This window comes from Pongo abelii, chromosome 4 (assembly GCF_028885655.2).
Source record: "Pongo abelii isolate AG06213 chromosome 4, NHGRI_mPonAbe1-v2.0_pri, whole genome shotgun sequence".
NCBI classification, from domain to species: domain Eukaryota; kingdom Metazoa; phylum Chordata; class Mammalia; order Primates; family Hominidae; genus Pongo; species Pongo abelii.
Genome location: NC_071989.2, coordinates 34,155,635 through 34,181,349, shown reverse-complemented (window position 1 = coordinate 34,181,349; position 25,715 = coordinate 34,155,635). Strand labels below are relative to the sequence as shown.

Sequence of the window (25,715 nt, the reverse complement as noted above, 5' to 3'; positions counted from 1 at the left end):
CCACAAGAATAAAAAAATTGAAATCTTAGTAATTCAACACAATGAAGGTTGATTTTTAACCCACTGTATGCCTGAAGCAGGTTAGAAGGCTCTGCTTCATTTCCTACATAAGACATAAAAAACACATGGCTTCCAGCTTGCCCCATAAGGAAAGAAAGATAGGAGAGGCACCCTGGCTCTGTTGACAGCCTTGGCCTGGAGGTGCTGCAAGTCACTTCCACTCACATCTCATTGGTTGGCATTAGTCACATGGGTACCATCTAACTGCAAAGGGAGGCTGGCAATTATGGAGAGATACGTGGACATTTGAGGAGCATGGAATGTCTCTGCTGCAGTCTTGGATGAACTTTCCCAAACCCTATGAAGGCAGGGGTCAGGGCCTGTTGAATACTTGGGGCTATATCACTCATTTAGGGGGCTTTAGTAATATCGCCATATGCAAAAGCCTCTACCTCTCTTTCTCCTTTGGGTCGTGTCTAAGTCTGTTCTAAAACTTCTTGCCTCTAGCCTGTAACTGCAACCTGCAAAACTAGGACAGCTGCAGAGTGATGTGCCAGAATTAGCAAAAGGGAAGAAAATTGAATCAGTGAATGGACCAGAAGACCGTAGCCTACTCCCCAACAGGCTTCCCTCTCACATACCAGGTCTCTGCAGCACCTGCACTGGCTTTCCCACCCCTGAGAGTTGTGCACCATCAATCTTACAAACAATGTTTGTATTATCAACTTCTTTCTTTCCCCATTTCAGCACAGAAAGCCAAGGTTAGCTTTTAGAATTCATAAGAATAAAATTAAATTTTGTGATATTTAACAATGCTAACTAACCCTCTGGAAATCTATTAAGGTCAAAGGTGCAGTCTGTGGTAGCAGCCATGAGCGGTGTTGATAGGAGAGTCAGTCCTGCCATTCCTACCGCTGCCTTTAGCATTTCCAAACGTACTGCCTACCACTGCCCAGGGTTGGGGGCTGGGCTTGGAGTTAGGTGAAGGCAATTTAAGCAGAAAATAAGTGGGTGAAAAAAACTTCCCCTGAGGAGCAACGGGAGGAAAATGAAGTCATAGTGACTATAGATATAAGTACTTTGTGGATTTGTCATCTCCTTTGTTCTCATCTTTCTATGAAGCACAAGTTTAAGCTCTAAGTCATTTGTCGCAGGACACCATGGAATGAAACAGCCAGTGCTGATGGCAGGGACCCCTGAAAGAAACAAGAGAACATCCTCCACTTGCTTCTATTTCAAGACAGAATGGACCCTTTGCATCACACACACAATATTTCAGAACATCAGAAATCAAGTGATAAGTGGCTAAATTGTGCAGTGATCATAAAAAGACATCTGAAGTCAGCTAGGAAATTGGACATTCTTACCAGATGTGAATCAGACATTTGGTGTTGTTACAGCCTAAGCCTTCAGCAGCACCTCCACCTACCTAGGTAAATGTCACTCTGATTACTAAGCCTTAATGGGAAAGATCACAATGCTCACATGCTCACCTGAACTTCAGCCACACTGTTTGAGCGAGGGCAAATCTTACTCTGGCAAAGGAGAAAGACAGCAGCATATCTACTGTAATACTCTCAAACATAGAGAATGAAATGCTATTATTCACACAGGACACACATTGCTAAATGTAACACTGGAAGGTTGCCTGAAACACTGAATCATTCAGTGATGGATTTTTATTTTATTTAAGCCAAAAGTTTCTACACTGTAAAAGTAAGTTAAACACATTACTGAAACATGAAAAATTGTCACCACCCTAACACATGCACTTTTGCTACTTTGCTTTTCTTTCCTTTCGGTGCATTTTTTCTAATCATAGAGGTATACAGTTGTGTGTATATGGATGCATTTATGTACATGACACACATATATTTTCACTTATCACAACACGGATACTTTTTCATGTGTTAGACAATCTTCATAGCTATCAATTTTAAGGATGCATTTAATTTGCTGAAAAGATAAAGCAAAATTTATTTAACCAATTCCTTATTGCTGTTCTTCTGATGAGCATTTGGGGACCTGTGTAAAAAAATGGTCTCCTGAGTTTTTAATTTCTATATGAAATATCTAGGTTCAAAGAATATAAATATTCTGATAATTGACTTATACCAAATTACCAGATAATATTAACTTATTACCAAATTGATTTCCATAATAAATGGGTTACAAATAGGTGGTAGCAATTATTTTATTTTTTTAATTATTGTGTTATTTTAGTTTTACTGAGAAACATTTCAAGCATACTAGCAAAATAGAGAATGTAGTAAAAAATTCCTTTGTATTAACCACTCAGCTTTATTGCTCTTACCATTTTGTTGTTTGTTTCAATCTTTACTATTAAAGACAAAAAAAAAATCCCACAACTACAGTCAAGAAGCTCATTCCACATCCACTTCCTTCACTTTTTCCCCAGGGTTAACTAGGGTCGTGAAACTAGTGTTTATTATTCTCGTGTATATGGTTAAATACCTTTACTATACGTATGTATAGCCATACACATTATATAGGGTTGTTTCTCAGGCATTTAAGCTTTCTGCAAACAGTATCATATGCACTATACCATGCTTTGTCTTTTTTCCCCCTCAACATTATGCTTTCAAGGTAAATCCACGTTGATTAAAGTAGCTCTAGCACATTTTTTTTCTTTTGCCCAGGCTGGAGTGGAATGGCACAATCTCTACCTCCGGGTTCAAGTGATCTCTTGCCTCAGCCTCCCGAGTAGCTGAGATAACAGGCATGCACCATCACATCCAGCTAATTTTTGTATTTTTAGTAGAGACGGAGTTTCACCATGTTGGCCAGGCTGGTCTCAAACTCCCGACCTCAAGTGATCCACCTGCCTTGGCCCCCCAAAGTGCTGGAATTACAGGCATAAGCCACTGTGCCCAGTCTCTCATACATTTATTTTAAGGGTTGTGTACTATTCCATTCCATGAGTATATCATCATTTATTTATACATTCTACTATTTTGCATCTATAAATATTTCTGCAATTCTATAATGAATACCTTATGATTATTCCCTTATTACCTCAATATTTGGGCTTCTTTAATATGTATACCTAAAAGTAAAATTCCTAGGTCATACAATCTGTGCATATTGTAGGAGCAAATTTGTGAACTCATAGGGTGCCATGGAATATTTTAAATTTTCCAGGGAAACAATGAAATGTTAAAGGGAAACACAGCAGGAGTTAACATTTGTTGGACATCATGTGTCTACTACCTGCTCAAGGTAGTTCAAGGTTAGGTCATACTGCTTTCTTTTCAATGACATTCTATGTTTGTGAAACTGGTTTTTTAGTGGTTGCTGTGATTAAAAAATCAAGTACCACCTGAAAATCAATGTGAAACCGGAAATATGGTGTCTCATTCCAAGATTTGAAAAGTTGTACAGTATCCAATAGAGGCACACATCTCATCAAGTTAATTTAAAATGAAACAAAAATACTATTTTGTTTTTCTTTTTGTTGTTGTTGTTCGTTTGTTTGAGATGGAGTTTCGTTCTTGTTGAACAGGCTGGAATGCAATGGCTCAATCTCGGCTCACCGCAACCTCCACCTCCCGGGTTCAAGAGATTCTCTCTTGTCTCAACCTCCCGAGTAGCTGGGATTACAGGCATGCGCCACTACGCCTGGATAATTTTGTATTTTTAGTAGAGACGGGGTTTCTCCATGTTGGTCAGGCAGGTCTCAAACTCCTGACCTCAGGTGATCCTCCCACTTTGGCCTCCCAAAGTGCTGGGATTACAGGCATGAGCCACCATGCCTGGCCTGGTTTTCAATTTATATGTATTATTTTTTCAGATGGCTACTAAGTTGTTGGACCATAAATCTTTATCAAGTTAAGACTGAATTATTTAATGAATGGAACTGTTAAATGTTTTATTCTGCGTAGAGGCCGCATGAAAAATGACTGAAACATGAAGGGCAATATGAACCAAAAATGTTGCAAGTCTCTGTTCTAGTCTTTGCCTTGTCTTTTAAACTTTGTTTACGTTGACTTATTTTCATTAAGCAGAACTCATATTAAGTAGAAATATTACACTTTGTGAGGCAGGAAATCACTTGTGCCCAGGATTTTGAGATCAGCCTGGACAACATGGTGAAATTCTGTCTCTACAAAAAATACAAAACTTAGCCAGGTGTGGTGGTGGTGGTGGTGGGTGCCTGTAGTCCCAGCTACTGTGGGGGCTGAGGCATGAGGATTACCTGAGTCCAGGAGGTTGAGGCTGCAGTGAGCCAAGATCCTACCACTGCACTCCAGCCTGGGCAACAGAGTGAGAACCTGTCTCCAAAAAAAAAAAAAAAAAAAAAAGTTAAATTTTTAATATAATGAATTTTGTCTGTTTTCCCTTTAAAGTTTGTGCTTTTGGTGTCTTAACTAAAAATACTTTTCTATCCTATATGTAGATATGATCCTACATTTTCTTCTAAAAGTTTTAGATTTTGAATTTCACATAGGGAGTTTAACCCACCTAAACTTATTTTTTGTGTGAGGTATAAAGTAGGAATCCAGTTTCCTTAGGAATAATCAATTATTCCAACCACATTTATTTAATATGACAACCCCTCCTTGTTGGCACTTTTAAAGCTGTTATTATTTTAATACCTTATTTTAAAGAAATTGCTGAGAATTTGACAAAACTAATGTGGATGGCTATAACTGCACTTGACAATATCTGTATGGGGGAGGAGGTGAAATCTCTAGACAGTACTTAGAAATGAATGCTCTCATCCCACCCCACCTACATGTAATTCAGGTTAAATGTGTGTGCATCCTAGTAGCTGGAACATCTGTTTCCAGCTTGTTGTTTCCCTTGGCTGCTTTTCAATTGGATTTCCTCCATCAGATCCTAGGCTTATCACCACAGCCAGAGTTTGTTAAACATCACCACTGTCCTGCATTAAATAGGAGGGCCGGGACTAAGCTAATAACTCACCTGCCTTTCTGACCAAGTGATGCTCTCCATGGTCACTTACCATGCAGGCTCCTTGGGAGGGTGCTTTTCTTTGTCTGTACCTCTGGGTGGAACTGGTTTGCTTTCCTCTTGTTCCTGCAGTTGCGTGTGAAAAGGTGTGTTCATTGTGGCTTCTCTGGGGCAGCTGTGTGATGCTTTGCCACTAGCAGACAGTCAAAGGAACTGCATCTCAACAAACTCACTGTATCCCATCCGTGAGAACTCTAAGCATGATAAGTGATGATTCTCTTCTGTTTTCCTTTTTCCATCCAGTTTTGTAAGCACATCTGTAAAAAGACCCAACTTTTTAGGAATTGTAGTCATTAAAATCTTATTAGCTTGGTTTTTAAAGCACAGAATTCTATTGTTAAAATGATCGAACTCTGTCTTCATCTACCTCTGATTATTTGCCGACTTTTAATTATAATATTTGTGTGCACATCTTATCTCCTTTGCCAGACTGTAAACTCCCGGATGACAGGTTCTGTGCTTGATGCTTTTTGTGTGTCTTTCCTCCTTCCCAGGTGTGGCACAGTGCTACTTACTGGTTTATTCTAAAGAATGTTACAAAGGAAACAGATGAAGAGATGCATAGGGCAAGATGTGTGAAAAGGTGATAGAGCTTCCATGCCCCCTCTGGGTGTTCCACCCTCCAGGAACTTCCATGTGTTTAGCCATCTGGAAGCTCTTTCACTGGCATTTATCCAATTTGCTTATAGGTGTGGGTCTATTTCCTGGCTCCTATTCTGTTGCATTGATCTAGTTCTCTAATTTTTGCAGCTTTATATATGTGTTAGTATTAAAATTCCTTATCTAGTTCTTTCTCTTTAAAAATCTTCTTATCTATTCCTGGCCTTTGCTTATTTATCAGTTTGTAAAACTCCAAGAAAATCCTTATTGGAATTGTGATCAATTTGTATGTTACTTATGTGAGGATTGATACCTTTAAAACTGAGTTTTCCTGGTTCTGAATACATACGGCTAACTAGGGAGGTGAAAGATCTCTACAAGGAGAACCACAAAACACCGCTCAAAGAAATCAGAGATGACACAAAAAAAATGGAAAAACATTCCATGCTCATGGAAAGGAAGCATCAATATCATTAAAATGGCCATACTGCCCAAAGCAATTTACAGATTCAATGCTATTCCTATTAAACTACCATTTAGATTCTTCACAGAACTAGAAAAAAACTATTTTAAAATTCATATGGAACCAAAAAACATCCTGAATAGCCAAGGCATGAATACAATATATCTCTCTATTCAGGTCTTTGGGTTTCTTTAAGAATTATTTTCTCCTTAGAGATACGTAGGAATGCTCTTGATTTTTGTGTTTTAATTTTGTATCTGGCAACCTTGCTGAACTCTATTAGTTTGTCTGTAGAATTTTTTGAATTTTTGTTTCAGTAATAAGAAAATTTTTATCTCCTTTCCAGATGTTTTACTTTTTGTTTTTTCAATTCATTGCATTGCATTGCATTGGGCCTCTAACAGAGTGCTGAATGGAATAGATCACAATAGACAAATACGAGACATGTATGCCTTTCTCTTGACTTTGATAAGAATGCTTTGGATAATCCTTATCAGCGAAAAAAAAAGTTCTTCTATTGCTGGCTTATTACCTTATTATAAATGAGTGTTGAATCTGTTTAATTTTTTTTGCATCTACTGAGATGATCATATAGTTTTTCTCCATTAATATGCTAAAGGAGTTGGTTATTTCATGAATAGATTTTCTGTTATTGAACTGTACTGGCATTCCTTTGATAAAGCTTACTTAATGTAGTATAAATTTATACATGTATTATATACACTGTTGAGTTCTGTTTGCTAATATTTCACTTAGGACTTTTGCATCTGCATTCATGAATGAGATCTGTCTTTAATATTCCCTTCCAGCACTCTCCTTGTTCAGCTTGGTATCAAAGTTATAGAAGGCTCGTATATGAGTTGGGTTACTTTTCCTCTTTTTTCTCTGCAACTTTATATAAAATAAGAATAACAGTGGTTTGTGTCCATTGCTGTTCTTGCTTCCAAAGAACTTTCTCCACTGGTTCTAGTCAGTCCTACTTTGGTTAGGTGGGGGAGATTTTTCTTCATGCTTCTGTCCTCACATAGGACTCATGAATGCATTCAAAGGTGAGTTGTCTGCAGATCAAGTGGCTAGAGTGGGCATGCAGTGGTCTGTGCGTGAAGGCAACTCATCCTTACAGTTTCTTCACACTTCTCCTTGACCATATGGGTCAATAGGTACTCCTCATTTTCTCATTCATTTATGTTATTCTTTCTTCCTGTTAACTGGCTACTATTTTCCTTTAAGATAGAGATGCATTCAGGTAAGTGTCTCCTGCAATTGTGTAAAATCTTTCCTGGTCTCATGGCTCTCTTTCTCATTCTTAAGTAATAAATAGCCCTATTAGTATGTCATGGTAGTTCATTAAGATTGTAACCTCTGGGATGGGTGCAGTGGCTCACGCCTGTAATCCCAGCACTTTGGGAGGACGAGGCGGGCAGATCACCTGAGGTCAGGAGTTTGAGACCAGCCTGGCCAACATGGTGAAACCCCATCTCTACAAAAAATACAAAAATTAGCTGGGCGAGGTGATGTGCGCCTGTAGTCCCAGCTACTTGGGAGGCTGAGACAGGAGATTCACTTGAACCAGGGAGGCAGAGGTTGCAGTGAGTTGAGATTGCACCTCTGCACTCCAGGCTGGGCAACAGAGTGAGAGTCCATCTCAAAAAAAAAAAAAAAAAAAAGATTGTGGCCTCTGGAACCAGACTGTTCAGATTGAAATCCCAGCTTAACCAACTATCAACTATATAACTTTGTATAACTTATTTGTGCTTCAATTTCTTCATCTATAAATGTGAGAAATGTTGTATGGTTGGCATGAGAATTAAATGAATGAATATATGTAAAATGTAATTGTTAAAAAGCAGTGCCAGAAAATTCTTAGTAATTATCCATTTAAATACTACTCATTGATTATCCTCTTCATTCTCTGTTCTGTGACTCCTGTTATATGAATGCTGAAACTTCTCGATCTACCCTGTACACATCTTAAATGCTTTTTATATGTTTCAAGTGTTTTTCCTTTGAAACTGAATTCTGAGTTCCTCAGAACTTTATTCAACATCACTCACTCTTCAACTGTGTCCTATCTAGAATTTACCCTCACCACAGCATTTTTTATTTCAATGACTGCATATTTTCCCCAAGTTTTCTAGTTGTCATTTTTACATTTATCTATTCTTGTTTCTTCCATTTTTACAATTTATTATGCTCAACTAATAGAAATTATATCTTTTTAAAATTTATTTGAACATCCTCAACTTTTTATTTCTGTGTGGGAGAAAAACGCAAAAACGCAAGAGGTAAGGAGAAGATACCCAAAGTTTTTGCAGCAGTCAGGGGAAATAATACAGTGGCTAGAACTGAAATTAAAGTGACATAGATGGAAAAATTGTATGAATGTGGAGCTCTTTAGGAAATAGGCTAGACTGGGCTCAGTGGTTGATTCCATTTATCTATTAGTGGACAATGATTTGAGCATAGGGAAGACTGAAAGGTAACACTCTGTGTGCTCCGTTGGATAAGTAGCCAAAAGGTGGTATCACTCACTGAGACGAAGAACATATAACAAGAAACAGGTCTAAAGAAGAGTTTATTTTTATATATGTCTAATTAAAATGCCCAAAGGCAGTAACATGCTTATTTTAAAGCTTGTCAGAGTGCCCTATCAAATTTATTTCACCCGGAGTGGATTCCTATTCTAATTACTTTGTAGCTTGTCTTAGCATTAGATTTCTCTAAATGTATTTTGGAATTATAATTTACAGGCTTGATTAGAGTGTAATTTCCTTTTAGTGGCTTTTTCTTTTTTCTCTCTCCTGCCTCTTTTCTCCCATCTTCTGTCTGTATGCACCCCACCCTTTCTAATACTTTTGCAGTTTTACCTGACCACACTGCAGGGCCTCATTTCAGGACCAGGATTTGTCATGATTGTTTAGAACTGCTGTCTCATGGTGACATTGACAATATACCAGATAAAGTGATGGAGCCAGCAGGTAGGTCAGCTGAGCTCTTGATTAGAAATTGAATTCTTGTCTTGCTAACTTCCCAGGCCTAAAACTCTTCAAGAGTGATTGTGCTAAGTAGAGGGGCAGTGGGGGATTGTTCTTTCTTTTCTTTTTTTTTTTTTTTTTTTAATTTTGAGATGGAGTTTTGGTCTTTTTGCCCAAGCTAGAGTGCAGTGGCATAATTTCCGCTCACTGCAACCTCCACCTCCCAGGTTCAAGTGATTCTCCTGCCTCAGCCTGCCCAGTAGCTGGGATTACAGGCATGCGCCACCACACCCAGCTAATTTTGTAATTTTAGTAGATACGGGGTTTTGCCATGTTGGCCAGGCTGGTCTCGAACTCCTGACCTCTGGTGATCTGCCCACTTCATTCCTGCTCCTTCAGATGATTTTTATCAGGGAAAATAAATTTTCTTCTATTCCTAGTTTATGACATCTTTCATTATAAATGAGTGTTGAATCTGATATTTTTCTGTATCTTCTGAGATGATCATGTTTTATATCTATTAATATGCTAATTTGGTTACTCCATGAATAGATTTTCTGTTACTGAGCTGTACTGGCATTCCTTCATTACAGTTTACTTAATATGATATAAATTCATACTTATATTAACTGCATTCACTCTTGATGAGTTCTAGGCCTAGGAAGGTAGTAAGACACTAACAAGGCCAGGAGCCTGACAGAGCTCTGCTTAAGTTAAGCACTTCACTTAAGTTCTGCTCAGTATTTTGCAGGGCTGTTTGACGACATTTGAGTGTGGTGCCTTATTTTTTGTATTTTATAATCTAATTTTGTTTACATATTTATATGTTATATATTACTGTTACACATTTGGAACAAGGAAGTATTTAAGCATAAATGCACTAAGATGTTGTTTTCTTATTTTGAATTTTTAAAATATTACCTTTGTTCTAGATCAGAGATCCATGTGAAAAACTGGCAAGACAATAGTCTAAACTGAGCTCACTGGTATGAGAGCCAGCCTGTTTTCCACAGTTTACTGCTCAGAGGTAAAGGGCACTCTCAGAGAACACCAGTGACAGCTTTGTCTCCAAGCCAGTATCTGTTCTTCTCTCCCCTCAGAGGCATTTGCTTTTACTTCTGCCTTACCGTGGGGAGTGACGCTCTGACTTTAGGGGAATTTAGGACTGACTACTCCTCAGGAAACTTGGAAGAGAATTACCATGCATTATGGAAGGCTTAATGAAAGTAATTTATCTGAGTCACCCATCAAAAGATCACCAATGAAATTTCAGCCACTAGATTATCTGTGAAGAAACATCTGCAGAAATGGCTTGACACAGATATTCATCTCCACAGGAAGCTTCAGGACTCCTTATAAGAAAATATTTGGGCAAAAGCTCAGGATCACTTTTAGAGAGATGCAAAAGCCACCTTTTTGCCTCATTGCAGCCCTAGTACTGCAGAGTTCTGTCAGTTATAATAGCGTCTAACCAAAATTTCCTGTGTCCTGGAATGGCCCTACTGCTGGAAAATAGCTCCTCACTTCGGAACGTGACCTTTGCCATTTTTGTGCTCAGTGATCTTGATTCTGCATTTTGGGGCCTGTAGGTACAACAGTGACCTACACAAAAGAGAGAGCACTTCTCCTGCCCTACCCTGGGCTTCTCCTTTTCCTTTATCTCCTGGGTAAATTCTCTCTGGAGTTTAGTCATTGTCCCTTTGTTCAAAAAATGTCATGTGCTGGTAGGAAAAGCAAATATTGAAAACTGCAAAGACCATGCCTGCAAAGTTCCTGGAGATTGTTTGACTGTTCTAAACTGAATTATAAACTAGATCACATTCACTGGAAATAAATTAGTGTGGAGCAGATACTTCTGTTTACTGAAACTAGCTCCTATAGGATTTATCCAATAGTATTCCTACTAAAGTTCAGTGTAACCATGCTTGAGATAATGTCCATATATCCTTGATAAAGCACGAGATTCATAAATAGAAGCACCTATTCCGCTATAACCCTGATTTGTGACCATATACTGATATTTAGAAAGCAGAATACACTTCTTTGGAAACTCATAGTCAGATACTTATTTAACATTTTCAAAGTGCACTCATCTTGGTGCTAATCCATCAGACTTTGTCCACCATAATGGTCAGGTAGGATCAATGAAGTTCAGATATTGATCTGTCATAATGTAGGACTTCATAAAGATAATAGGAGGATGAATTCAGATGATTTTAATGGAATTAAATTATTGGAATTGAGAGATGGATGCTCTAGAATGAGGATCATATAGTTTACTAAGTGCATAAATATATAAAATAAACTACTAGTAATATACAGTGTAGGTCTGATAATCTTTCTGTTGTAGTTCACTAATGAAGAAATGAGAATCCTTAATCAGAGTGGCTAATCTAATGGTCTGTTATTTTAGCCAGTCTTTGTAGTTCCATTTTTACCCTGTGCGGCCAGCAGAGATTTATCCTGCCCTTATTTCAAGGCCTTAGTTTTGTTCTCTAATAATGCGGTTGCCTGGAATTTCTCAGTTGGTTTCTGTGGAACTTTGCCTTTCTCAGTGTGCTCTGTGGAATGCTGACTGCCTGCTTTTCTTGTTAACCCATGAGAGCTGTGAGGCATTGTAGACCTCTGATTTTCTTTAAGTGAATGAGGTCCCTGACTTGGACACAGAAAGGGAGTCATAATCAGGCAGGAATACTTCTTGATTGTGGTGAATTTTGAAAATATCTCCTTCATAGGGCAGAGTCTTCTTCTACCTAAGACTATTAAACATTCTTTAAGTACCTTATTTAAGCATTTCTTATATAAATTCTTATGTTACCCGTAACCATGACAGTCAACTTATGAACTTATGTAACAGTTCATTGGCATTTCAGGGAGAGAAAAAGTAGTGGCTTGGAGTTTTACTGATGTGAGAGGTATAGGTTTCAACAAATGATGATAGTAAAATAAGATCTTATTATCTAATATACATTCAATATTTGTGGTTATTTAAGTCAATTTCAATGTTCTTTTGAGCTAGGAAATAAAAATGAATTGTGTAACAAGGGTCTAGTTGTTTGTAGGAAGGAGTTTACATCACAGAAGTAAGAAGACTAGGGCTTCAGTGAATTGGATGAGTTGAGTTTGCTTTATTCACCAGTCTCAGAGTGTGAAGCCAACCCTGATCTTATGAGGTGCAGGAAGCAGAATTTGAGAGGGAGTTAATATTCATGATTGGATGAGTGGGTTACAAAGAGGCTTTGGATTCAGGTTCCAAAACTTTTCTCAAGGTCCTACTATGTGCATTCAGCATAGTATCAGGACTTAGGGTACATCATGGGCATATGAGGATGCATACATCATTTTGTCCTCACAACAACCCTATACTATAATCTTTTGCCGTCATGAAGATGAGGACAAGGAAACTGAGGCTTGAGAAGGTTAGCAGGATTGTCCGAGATCACTCAGTAAGTAAATGTTAAAAGCAGGATTCAAAACCAGTTCCAGTTTTGATGGTGCTGTCGATGTTGTGATTGTTGATCACACACACACACACACTCTTAAATGTGTTTGAGCTTCTATAGTCATGAGACGCAAGCTGTCCTTGACAGAGCCTTCATTATGAAGGGTAGATCTGAACTCATAGAGCATGAAAACAGATGAAGAAACCAAGAAAGCCAGAAAGAATAAAGGTAAATATTTAGTGGGAACCTAAAGTGAAAGTTGGCTAAGAATGGACTCATTGACAAGAGAGACAGACAAACAAACAATTCCCACACTTCTCTTCTTCCTGTGAAGTTAATATTTGCTACTTATTTAGGGGAATTGTAAGTGACAAGCTCTTTATTGAGTCACAGAATTGTTATCATTTTTTATTATTAAAATCAATGTTATGTCTAATTTGGGGAAGATTATAATTTATGTGCTAATGTGCAATTTAACTTGTACTGGTATCATTCTCACTTAAATGGTTATTTTAAAAGAGAGACCTTACCAGTATTTTAAAGATTGAGTATACAATGCCTTGAAACTTTCACATGCTGTAATTAAATGTTCACTGTCTTAAGTATCTAATCTTAAGTTTATACATAATAGGAAATACTATAGTTTTTGCCATAAGTCATTACAATAAGCTATGTCTTCACTTGTTTTATCTAAGTCTTTCAGTTGTCTGAACTGAATTTTTGAATCAAATTAAATTAACCATAACAAACTCCCTTGATTTTACAACCTTGATATTGAATTGAGAATATGATGAGCTATGCCATTTTCTTTTAGACGTAAGGAACATTGCTTGTTCCTTATATTGAGGCATAACTTTCATTCAAGATGAGTACTCCTGTTTAGAGTACAGGAAAACAGTTCTTTGAAAGGCACTTAGTTGACCTTTCATTGCTAGTATCCAATGAGATTTACTAAGTACTGCTGCATGGCAACGTTCTGGTTGCTATGTGGGGAAAGGCATTCAGAATCATCTGGAAATAACATTGTGAATTTAGTTCTCATATATTTTGGAATGCGACTGATTTCTACTTTGTGTCTTTTGAAGTAAGTGCATCCCGATAAACAGTTAACTTAGTGCTGTGGCAACATATTGATTGATTGGCATCCTTAATTAGCTGGAATTTCTTTTGGGACTATATTTAGTATAGAAGAGAAAGGGAAAAAATAGCAAGCCAAATAAAAAGCCAATATCATTTATCTTTCTTTAATTTCCAGGGAAAGATCAAGGTCACATAGACTTAGCTGAATGTGTTGTATTTCCTGCATTTGCAGTGTCACATAATGATAACTGCTCTTAAAAGGGTGACTGATTCGAACCCCTTCCACAAGAGGTATTACAATATCCTATGTCAAAGAAAGATTTTATTTCAGCAATTGATTTTCAGAGTTAATGAGTGTATCACTGAAGATGAATAGTTTGGGATTTTTACTGCAAAGGAGATACTACCGGTTAGAGACCCAGCAGGGAACAGCTGGCACAGTCAAGCTGACAACCTTGCCTACTTTCAAAGGTATGGGTAGGGCTTAGGGAAATTAAGAAAGGTAATTTACTGCCCCTGCCCATTAACAGTGGAGGGCCAGGGGAATAAGGCTACCAACCCTAGGCCTAAAGAATTAAGGGGAAGGAGCAGTTAAACAAAGAGATAGTGCCTCCATTTCCCAAATCTCATGGGAAGCCACAGCAATCCACAGGATGACCTTCTTGAGGTTTAGGGCAGGGAAGAGAAGGGAGCACAGTGGATCTGGAGGGAAAACAGAAGAACTGTAGCACAAGAGAAAAGAACATGAAAAATCAATAAAATCGATCATGGTTGGACTATAGCAAGCCAAGCTCAATTGCAGCTCTGGGTCTTGACTGGAGGAAAGAAGAAAGCTCACGTTTATTGAGTGTTCTTTCCATTACTCCTGGTATGTAACAAAGCACCCTTAAATTGGTGTAGTAAAACATCCACCCCTTTATTATGCCACAGATCCTGTGGGTCATAAATTGAGACAGGACACATTGGGTATGCTGTGCCTCTGTTCCACTGTGTTTGGCACTTTGGCTAGGAAGACTCAAATGCCTGGGGGCTAGAACCATCTGAATGCTGTTTTATTCATGTGAGTGGCACCTGAGCCGGTTGATCCAAGGGCTAGGTTCATCTGGGGCTGACTGTCGACCTACATGTGGCCTTTCCAAGGGCACTGAGTTTCCCCACTGTGGTAGCTGGAGTGTCCCAAGAGTGAGACACAGATGCAGCAGATGAAGTTGCTTGGCGTTTCGAATCTGGCCTCTGAAGTCACACAGCATCACTTCTGCATTTAGTTCAAGGCCAGGGGAATTAGACTCTGTGTCTCAGTGAGGGATGACAAGGTCATGTTGTAGAAGAGCACGCTGAATGGGAGAATATTGTTGCAGCCACCTTTGGAAAATATGAGCTGCCATATGTACACTCACGAAGGCAATATGAACTAATATCATTTTGGAACATTCTGACAATCGTTTCAACAAACCATTTTCTAGGTTAACCATAAAATTATATTAACCAGATCCTTTCATTATCCAAGGTTTCCAATGATTAAACTTTGTCTTCCTTTTATGGAGTATCACTTTTAAAATGTAAGAGATGCTTCCAGGATAAACTAGCTAAGCTTCCCGCCCTCCAACGGCATGAATATCACTGTTCTCATTTTCCTACAGACTAAACCCAGTGATGTGTAGAAGGGAAAGTAGGGACTAGAACTCAGGACGCTTGGATTCTATTTGTTTTCTTTTTTTTTTTTTTTTTTTTATTTAACCAGGAATAGATAAGAAATGAATTGATAAATTAAATTTTACCAAATGAACACACAAGCATCAGACTTGAGAAAGAAGCCCTTGGCCAGGTATTGCTATCCTATAATGTCAGGGGGTCAACCTACTGGGTTGGGGCCCTCATTGGAAGATTGGGCTTAGCTTGGTACCTGGCACATACAAAGGCTGTAGTATATAAGAATGCAGTTGCCGAGAGAAGAGTAATGGTCACCAGGACCATTAATGTCAGTGGAGAAACTCTGACACATAGTTATCCCTTTTCCTTTTCCCCTTGATGACATTTGCCTGGCCTATCCATTCGTCTCCCAGTTGGTACAGTGGATTGACCCATGCCATGTTATTAACTTTCCGAAGGGGATTTTAGGTAAGGTTTTGTGCCCTTCTGGAGACACGAACACTAAGCACACTTATCTTTGCTATCCGTGCACAGATACAAGCCTTTTGGGAATGTTTCCAACCTGTTACAGTCATCTGACAGTCCTTTTCATGTTTTGACATCAAGAATTTGCCAAACCACCCAAGCTTTAATGAAACTTCTAAGCAGCTAAACTTTTTCCCCCCACTCTCCAGTGGCAGATGCATGTCAGCTTCTCTGATGTCAACGATCCGAGTCTCTATTCCGCCGACATCTGTTAATTGAGAAAGCCTGAGTGGTTGAAGGTTTACTTGTCTCTTGAAAACAGAATTTTCTCAAAAAAAATTGTTCTTTTTTAAAGGATTTACTTACTGTTTTGCAACTCCCTCTGACACTTTTTTAAGTGACAAGATGCCATCTGGCATCAGGGGGATTTGGCTGAAGTGAGTCCATGCTGAGGCAGTGCGAGGTGGTGGGTGGTAGGACAGCAGGTTCCAGGTCAGTCCTGCCAGCTGTGTGACTACAGGAAAGCCCCTCAGTGTCCTTGGCTGTAAAGGGAGGAGGTGACCAGCTCGTTGGATTGCTTGGGGCCTTTCCAGTTCTGGAGTTCTGTACACCAGTGAGCCCACACAAGGTCTAGACATCCTGAGAGCTCAGGGTGCCAGCCTTTGTACAGATTTCTCTTCCTTTCAGGATTCTTAGTCTTTATTATTCTTACCCAGTATTTCACATGTCACATGTGAGCACTAGCCCTTTCAAGGGAGATGCTGAGTTGCTTCTTCACTGCCCCTTTGAAGGGGGGTTGCCCCTCCACACCTGAGGGTGTTTCTCGTTAGGTGGAATGAGAGACTTGGAAAAGAAAAAGACACAGAGACAAAGTATAGAGAAAGAAATAAGGAAGCCCAGGGGACCAGCGTTCAGCATATGGAGGATCCTGCCGGCCTCTGAGTTCCCTTAGTATTTATTGATCATTCTTCGGTGTTTCTCGGAGTAGGGGATGTGGCAGGGTCATAGGATAATAGTGGAGAGAAGGTCAGCAGATAAACACATGAACAAAGGTCTCTGCATCATGAACAAGGTAAAGAATTAAGTGCTGTGCTTTAGATATGCATACACATAAACATCTCAATGCCTTAAAGAGCAGTATTGCTGCGCGCCTGTCCCACCTCCAGCCCTAAGGCTGTTTTCCCTATCTCAGTAGATGGAACATACAATTGGGTTTTATACCGAGACATTCCATTGCCCAGGGACGGGCAGGAGACAGATGCCTTCCTCTTGTCTCAACTGCAAAGAGGCGTTTCTTCCTCTTTTACTAATCCTCCTCAGCACAGACCCTTTACGGGTGTCATGCTGGGGGACGGTCAGGTCTTTTCCCTCCCACGAGACCATATTTCAGACTGTCACATGGGGAGAAACCTTGGACAATACCTGGCTTTCCTAGGCAGAGGTCCCTGCAGCCTTCCGCAGTGTTTGTGTCCCTGGGTACTTGAGATTAGGGAGTGGTTATGACTCTTAATGAACATATTGCCTTCAAGCATCTGTTTAACAAAGCACATCTTGCACAGCCCTTAATCCATTTAACCCTGAGCTGACACGGCACATGTTTCAGAGAGCATGGGGTTAGGGGTAAGGTTACAGATTAACAGCATCTCAAGGCAGAAGAATTTTTCTTAGTACAGAACAAAATGGAGTCTCCTGTGTCTACCTCTTTCTACACAGACACAGTAACAATCTGATCTCTCTTTCTTTTCCCCGGGACACCCCTTCACTTCAGTCCATGACAGTCTGGCCACTCCTCTACGTTCTGTTGCTAATGATGTCCTAGTTATCAAAGTCAGTGGTCCTTTCCCTTTCTCAACCTTTGTGACTTCACTGTGCCTCAGTTTCTTCACCTGTCAGATAATGATAATGATGGTGCTGATCTCATTGGGTTGTTGAGAGGTTTGGGTTATTATACATCATAATAGATAACAGGTAATAAATCATTGATATAAATACACATAGTTTAGAACAGTGCCTGGGACAAGGCTTCATTTGCCTATAGACCCTGTGTGAGTCCCTTACTTACATTAACTACCTGGTCTCTGAAGGCAGCAGGGTTATCAATCCTTGCTATCAAATCCCTGTATTTTAAAAAACATAACATCTCAAACTTCACAACATTATTTTAAATTGTATTTCAGTCTTTCAGAATTTACTGACCTCAACTAATATAGAGATATCTGTCTCCTTTATCCTTTAATTAAGCTAATACTGCAGCAATTGCCTCATAACACCTGGTGATGATATCTACTTTCATTAGTAGTAGCAGTAATATTTTGGAGACAGAGTCTCACTCTGTTGCCCAGGCTGGAGTGCAGTGGCACGATATCAGCTCACAGCAAACTTTGCCTCCTGGGTTCAAGGGATTCTCCTGCCTCAGCCTCCCAAGTAGCTGAGATGACAGGAGCCCACCAACACGCCCAGCTAATTTTTGTATTTTTAGTAGAGATGGGGTTTCACCATTTTGGCCAGGCTGGTCTCGAACTTCTGACCTTAAGTGATCCACCTGCCTCTGCCTCCCAAAGTGCTGGGATTACAGATGTGAGCCACTGTGCCCAATCTACTTTCATTATTTAAATCTCATTTGGTTTTCCACCTGGCATGTATGTGTTAGTCTAGTCTCCACAGCTGGACTGTAATCTATGGAACAGACTTTACCTCCTACCTCTATGATCTGCAGCTTTTCCTAGGCAAGCTCTCCTCCTCCTCTTGCCAGCTCCAGCATCAGGGTGAATCGCAAGAGGTCCCTATTCTTCATCCCTCCTTTAAAACCAAGTAACTTTTGAACAACTTTCCCATCAGCCGTCGGCATGATCGTTGACATGGTCAGGTACCTCACCTGACCATGAGCATGTGGGCTCAGGATTCAATACGTGTGAATCTTTCTGTCTGACCCCCAGGTATCCGCCGCCAAACTGCCCATTGCATAAAGAAGGGCCGCGGGATGGTGAAAGCTACATTCTGTGACCCAGAAACACAGCCCAATGGGAGACAGAAGAAGTGCCATGAAAAGGCTTGTCCACCCAGGTAACCATCGCTAATAGCTGGAGCTCTGTGTGTCTGCCTACAGTGATGTCTGACTCAAGAGTGACCCAGTGCTTGCTGATAAAGAAATATTGTGTGGTGTTTTATTTGCATAAATACAAGACGCAGTTAGAGTTTTCTGTGGCTATGCTGTTGGAGCCTGTGGCAAGCTGTGAGGATATATTCTCCCAAGAGCAGTATTTTCAAAAGGTGATGTGTTCTGTGTTTAATTATTTGGCAAGACTAAGTGCCAAAGCATTGGTGAAGAGAATACTAAGTGGATCACCCAAAAGTAGTTTTACTATAGAGTTGTCTTTTCCAAGGGCTTTACCAGTGCAACGCCAGCCTTCAGACAAAAGGTTGGCAACTTCCGATCACAGAGCCCACTTGTACTTCAGGCTGTCCAGAAGAAGGGGCTCAGAGAGCAGGTTTTCCCAACCTTGACATTACTGGCATGTGGGACTGGCTGACTCTTTGTTGTGGGGGGCTGCCCTTGAATTGCAGGAAGCTTAGCAGCATTGCTGGCCTGTGTTTACTTAAATGCTGGTAGAACTCCCTCCCTCCTAATCCAGGCTATGACAACTAAAAATGTCTGCAGACATTGACAGATATCCACTACAGGGTAAAATCATCCTCAGTTGACAGCCACTGTTACAGAGATATTCAGCAATATTCAGGGTATTGCTAATCACATTTGTTCAAGAGATTGGGATCCTAGAAGGTAGTTGGGATGTTATTATGCCAGGCTTATGTTTAAAAAAAAGAGAGAGAAAAAAAAGAAAGGAAAAAGAAAAAGGAGGAAGAAGGAGAAGAAGAAAAGAAGGAGGGAAAAAGGGAGAGGAAAGAGGCAGAAAGGAAGGAATATTGGTTGATTTCCAGAAAGTGTCTTCATTCTCTAGCAACCTTAAACAGGGATGTATTTATGTTGCAGAGTCCATCAAGCATTCATCCCAGTTCTAAGCAGACACACTATGAGGCATTTAAACCAGGGGGAGACTAAAATCAAACAGGTGACAGGGTGGATTATAAAGAAGAGCTAGAATGTGATAAATATCCAAGAACTAGGTTAGGAAGAAGAGTCAGGACAAGAAAGTTGAAAAAAGCGATGTCGGTCTCTTAGCAGTCCAAACAGGCAGGACCCAGAGGCCAGGGTATTCTCAGCTCAGAGAAAGAGGTTTATTTTCTCTTCTGTTCTGTGGCTTTTTCTAGGTAGGAGCTGGACCCCACCACTATTGAAGCAGGACAGAAATGTGTCATCACCTCGCCTTGCTGTAGCTCCTTCCTGTGGTTCTTTTGCCAGGAAGAACTAGAAATGACAAGGGAAGATAAGGCTAGCACTAGGTTTTATATGAAATTGCAGTTACGTTACTTTCTCAGGGAAGAATGAGGCAGGAAAAAGAGCCTTTCTTAGAGCTAGTCCATTGCCTACTAATCCACAGAGTTCATGAACTGTGAGATTTTTTACTCCTGAGAATGTTCATTAGGCACAATATAATACATACAGGTACAATTTCTGAAAATGCGCTCTCAAGTAGGACATGATAACCTAAGTAGAATTGCATGAAACATTCAGATATAATGAAGACTGGATAATTTACAAAGAAAAAGAGGTTTAATGGACTCACAGTTCTATGTGGTTAGGGAGGCCTCACAATCATGGCAGAAGGGGAAAGGCATGTCTTATGTGGCTACAGACAAGACAGAATGAGCGCCAAGTGAAAGGGTTTTGCCCTAATAAAGCCATCAAATCTCATGAGACTTATTCACTAGCATGGGAACAGTATGGGGCAATCCAACCCCGTGATTCAGTTATCTCCCACCAGGTCCCTCCCACAATACGTGGGAATTGTGGGAGCTACAATTCAAGCTGAGATTTGAGTGGGGACACAGCCAAACCATATCAATGGCCAATTTACAAAAGTCCTTTTTATTTGTGATTGCATTTTAGCTTCTACAAATATTTATGAAATAGTCATAAGACTGGGTACGGGTATTACTCTGAGGTGGTATATGAGGAGATAAAGGTTCAGAGAAATTTGATGCCATACCCTAGAGGAAACGGCTGCAGAGAAAACTAGCACTTCTTTTTTTAAATTTTACTTTAAGTTCTGGGATACATGTGCAGAACATGCAGGATGTTCCATAGATTTACATGTGCCATGGTGGTTTGCTGCACCTATCAACCCATCATCTAGGTTTTAAGCCCCGCTTGCATTAGGTATTTGTCCTAATGCTCTCCCTCCCCTTGCCCCGCAACTCCCTACAGGCCCCAGTGTGTGATGTTCCCCTCCCTGTGTCCATGTGTTCTCATTGTTCAACTCCCACTTATGAGTCAGAACATGACATGGTATTTGGTTTTCTGTTCCTGTGTTAAAAACTAGCACTTTTTAAGAACCCACTATTTTCCAAGCTATTTCCACATAACCATATCATTTAAGCCTGTAAGCAACCCTAATTTGTAGATACATTTATGCTCATTATACAAATGAAGACTAAAGCTTTCACGAAAATTTTCTTAGGTCACTTAGCTACAAATTGTAGAGTTGGGATTTGAACCCAGATCTGTTTGCTGTGCTGCCTCTGTATGTGCTGCTACACCATGCTGCTGGATCTCAGGATAAGCAGGTTTCAGTACTAGAACTAGAATACCCTACATTTAAACTTTTTCTCTCACATTACAACACAATAAAAATGTTATGAATGCCTGACTCCAAAACTAAGTCATGCCTCCAGGTCCAAGCAATTCTCCTGCCCCAGCCTTGTGAGTAGCTGGGATTACAGGCGCACACCATCACATCTGGCTAATTTTTGTACTTTTAGTAGAGATTGGGTTTCACCATGTTGGCCAGGCTGGTCTCAAACTCCTGACCTCAAGTGATCCATCCGCCTTAGCCTCCCCAAATGCTGGGATTACAGGCGTGAGCCCACGTGCCTGGCGATTTGCTTTTTTAAAAATAAATAAATAATAAACTAATATTATTTGTTTCTGCAAGCTTAGTTCACTAGTTTCCTTGTATATGAATTTCAAGCTGCAATATCTTCTTCTGTCACCTAATTTCCATGATCTCTAAAATGTTCATAATCCATCACTGGGAGCTGTCATTTCCTTTCCCAAAAAATTTCCTGTGCAAGGTTTAATCTTATTTATTTCTGGATCTTTTTTTTTCAGTAATATCTTGTTTTTACAACCAATTTCAAAATTCTGTGTTCTTCCCCAAAGGAGTATTTGAGAGAGATTTTTTTAAGATTTAATAAAAATTTTTGATTATCTAAACATAAAAAATATATATTACATTGCCAATGGCTTTCAGGATGAAAGCCTTGTAGAGCATGTTCCAGGACAGAGTAGGCTGTCAAGAAAGAAATTCTTTGAAAATTTAATATATCTGACTCCAGAAAGAGGTTATTTGAGTCCCTTCTCCCTACTGACTTCTCTCTGAATTTTGGTTTTCAGCAAAGCAAAGCTCTGCTAGGCCACAGCTGTGATAGTGCCTAGCATATCCAAAGTACTCAATAAACCTCTGACAGTGATTTTTTTTTAAACTCTGGCGGCTTGATATGGGTTTCAGTCCACAAAATAATGGCATATGACTTAAATCAAAGTTTCTCAACCTCAACACTATTGCTGCTTTGGGCTGGATAGTTTTTTGTTGTGGGAAGCTGTCTAGTGCCAATGTAGGAGGTTTAGCAGTATCCCTGGACTCTATCCATTAGATGCCAATAGAAACCCACCCCCCGTTCCCTGTCACCACTGATTTGTGACGACGAAAAATGTCTTCAGACATTCCCAAATGTCCCCTGGGGAGGGAAGCTGCTGAAATCTCTGCTGATTGAGACCTTCTGATCTAAATGAAAGGAATAAGATCATTGAGACTGGGAAAAGCCCATGAAAGAGGGAAAAGGACTGAGCATGGTGTGTGTAGTGGACAAGAAAGCTAGGGAAAATGAGGCTGGAGGAATGGGATATAATGAGAATGTGGAGACAATGTGTACACAGGGCCAGGAGGTAGGAGTGCTTATACTGTAGTCATGGTTTTGTCAGAATTTGAAATGTTTAGTTGAATTGGATTTTGGAATGTAAATTCTATTAGGAAAAAGATTAGTACAAAGAAAGATGATAATTATAAAATTTGATTTCTTATTCTCAGCAAGCGTTTAACAAATTCAGTTTTGGACTTTCATTTATCTGAGTAATGAAGGTTAGAAAGAGTGACGTGTCCTGGTTTGTTGGTGATCAGCACTGTTGGAACATATACTGATAGGGGAATCAGTAGAAGCTACTGATAAAAGAAGGGTTCTTTTAAAAATAAAAGAGAGATTCAAAGGGTCTCTAACCCATCCCTTCTACTTGATCTCAGAGAGGACTCGTATCCAAACTACAGTAAACTTTTACAGAACTCTGGAACAACTACAGGCTCTTCAAAGATCTCAAACATAGGCACACACACATGCACACACACACACACACACACACACTTAGACATTTAGGTAAAACAAAATCTCCATAAATATAAAAACAGCATTCTATTAGAAATCTCCTACAAGAGGTGGGATTATGGAAAACACCCAAAAGAATGAGATGGGCAGCAGAGAACAACTGGACCATGGCTCCTGAGCCCTGGACCTGGAAGACCTTTACAGGAAAAAAAAAAAAAAGAAGAAGGTGGTTTTCACTTTAATCTTGTGAGACTAAGTCTAAGCTGTTTTAGTCCATTTTGTGTGGCTGTACCAGAATACCACAGACTGGGTAATTTATAAAGAACAAATTTATTTCTTGGCCAGGTATGGTGACTCACTCTGTAATCCTAGCACTTTGGGAGGCCAAGGCAGAAGGATCACTTGAGCGCAGGAGTTCGAGACTAGCCTGGGCAACAAAGCAAGACTCTTTCTCTATAAAAATAAAAAATAAATTTCTTTTAAAAATAAACATTTCTCACAGTTCTGGAGATTAGAAGGCCAAGATTGGAGGCTCATTTGATCTGGCGAGGGTCTTCTTGCTGCATCCTCATAAGGCTGAAGGAGGAAGGGCAACAAAGGACAAACGTTCATGTCCTCATATAGAAGAGTGAAAGGGAGTAAACCACTCCCAAATCCTTTTTCAAGTGGCCTTAATCCATTCATAATGGTAAAGCCCTCACGATCTAAACACCTCCCATCAGATCCCACCTCCCAACACTGTTATATTGAGGATTAAGTTTCTAACACATATGTTTTGGGGAACACATTCAGACTACAGCAAAATCACAGGCAGTATGTCCCCTAAGGGACTATAGAGAAAACTCCAAGAAGAGAAAACAAGAATGTCTATTATCACTTTGTAGTAATACAGCTGAAAGCCCTGTAGCAAGTACTTAGATAAATTAGACTTTCAATCAACCCAGATTAAGAACTTTTCAGAATGACATTTTATATATTCCCTTGGCCTGCCCTCCTTCAGAAAAGTCAGAGGTAGGACAAAGTAATTAGATTAATACAGTGGGGCACTTATTTGATTTCACATCATACTGTTCCAATATTATTAGCTCTTTATCCACTGATGTTAAACACCAAAGAATAAATAAGTAATCTCGATTACTTATTAAATGAAGAATATTATTGAATTGAGGAATTGCTTTCTTCTGATATTTTTAACTTGAGATTAAAAGTGTCACAATCAAAAGAAATTCTACATAAATAAATCCAATATTTAGTAAATAAAAATAAAAGTAAAAACTTTTATCTTCAAAATTACCAAAATTCAGTGCTATCTCAAGTCAGGAGGCTTTCTTGAAGTCAAGAATGAAGGACTTCCCCCAGTGTACTGTTTTCCCATGAAAAACAGAAGTGTCCCACTTGTTACTATATGAAGGGATGGACAAGCGGGCTGTACATAGGAACAATAATGGACCCAAACCACACTGAGTGAAGCCACTTGTTCTGGGAAGATTTGCACAATAATGGAGAAAAGGGACAAGAGATGGCTCCCTGCCATTTTCAAAAGCTGCTTCTATGTAACCAGTGGGCCCACATCCTAGATTCTTGAGTAAAAAATGATTTTATTTAAGTTTATTCTTTTTCTACTCATTTCTTATCAAAGGGACCAGTGAAAATATTAACAAGTAGACTTCAGGAGATAGGGCAAAAAATAAAGGCAATGTCTCTAATTGATCGCCTCCTAAATAATTTAAAAATTTATGTTTAAGTGCCTACTTTACATTCAATTAAGAGCCAAGAGACCTAGAGTCTAATTGGACTCTTTTACTCAATAGCATGGTCAAAAGAACAATAAATCATAACAAATGCTTGAGTTCTTGTTATATGTCAGGCTCTGTACTATGCCCTTTACATGAATTGGTCTTTCATTTAATGCACAACACAACACTCATATAAAGAAAATATATTTTTACACCCATTGAATAATGAGAAAGTGAGGCTTAAACTTGCTTAAAATTGCACAGCAGAACCCTGGACCTCAGTTTTCTTACTGAAAAGAGAGGGCATGCATATATATTTTTTTCTCATTCAAAAACATGCGTATTTAGGAACTGCTTATGCCAGGCGCTCTGCAGAGCTCCGGAGCTGTGATTGAAGACACCGTGGCCCTGTCTGCAGCACGCCCCCTGGTGGGTTGGAGAGTCTCCATGGCCCTCCCAGCCCTGTGATCTGCATTTCTGCCCCTGATTTCTCAGTGGTTGAATGGAACGTATGCGTAAGTTGGAGATCTTCTCTCACATACCCATGTTTGCCTGCAGGTGGTGGGCAGGGGAGTGGGAAGCATGCTCGGCCACATGCGGGCCCCACGGGGAGAAGAAGCGAACCGTGCTGTGCATCCAGACCATGGGCTCTGACGAGCAGGCTCTCCCGCCCACAGACTGCCAGCACCTGCTGAAGCCCAAGACCCTCCTTTCCTGTAACAGAGACATCCTGTGCCCCTCGGACTGGACAGTGGGCAACTGGAGTGAGGTGAGCTCAGGGCTCAGAGGGGAAACTGGCATTACTCGAGCT

The 25,715-nt window shown here is 39.8% G+C and overlaps 1 protein-coding gene across 1 annotated transcript in view; it reads left to right on the top strand.

The window, feature by feature from the left end:
• ADAMTS12 (ADAM metallopeptidase with thrombospondin type 1 motif 12) overlaps window positions 1–25,715 on the top strand; it is a 373,134-nt gene that overhangs the window by 288,490 nt on the left and 58,929 nt on the right. The window contains exons 17-18 of the mRNA XM_024247634.2: window positions 18,608–18,734; window positions 25,463–25,673. Of these exons, the coding sequence (XP_024103402.2) occupies window positions 18,608–18,734; window positions 25,463–25,673 (338 nt within the window). The remainder of the gene's footprint in view (window positions 1–18,607; window positions 18,735–25,462; window positions 25,674–25,715) is intronic.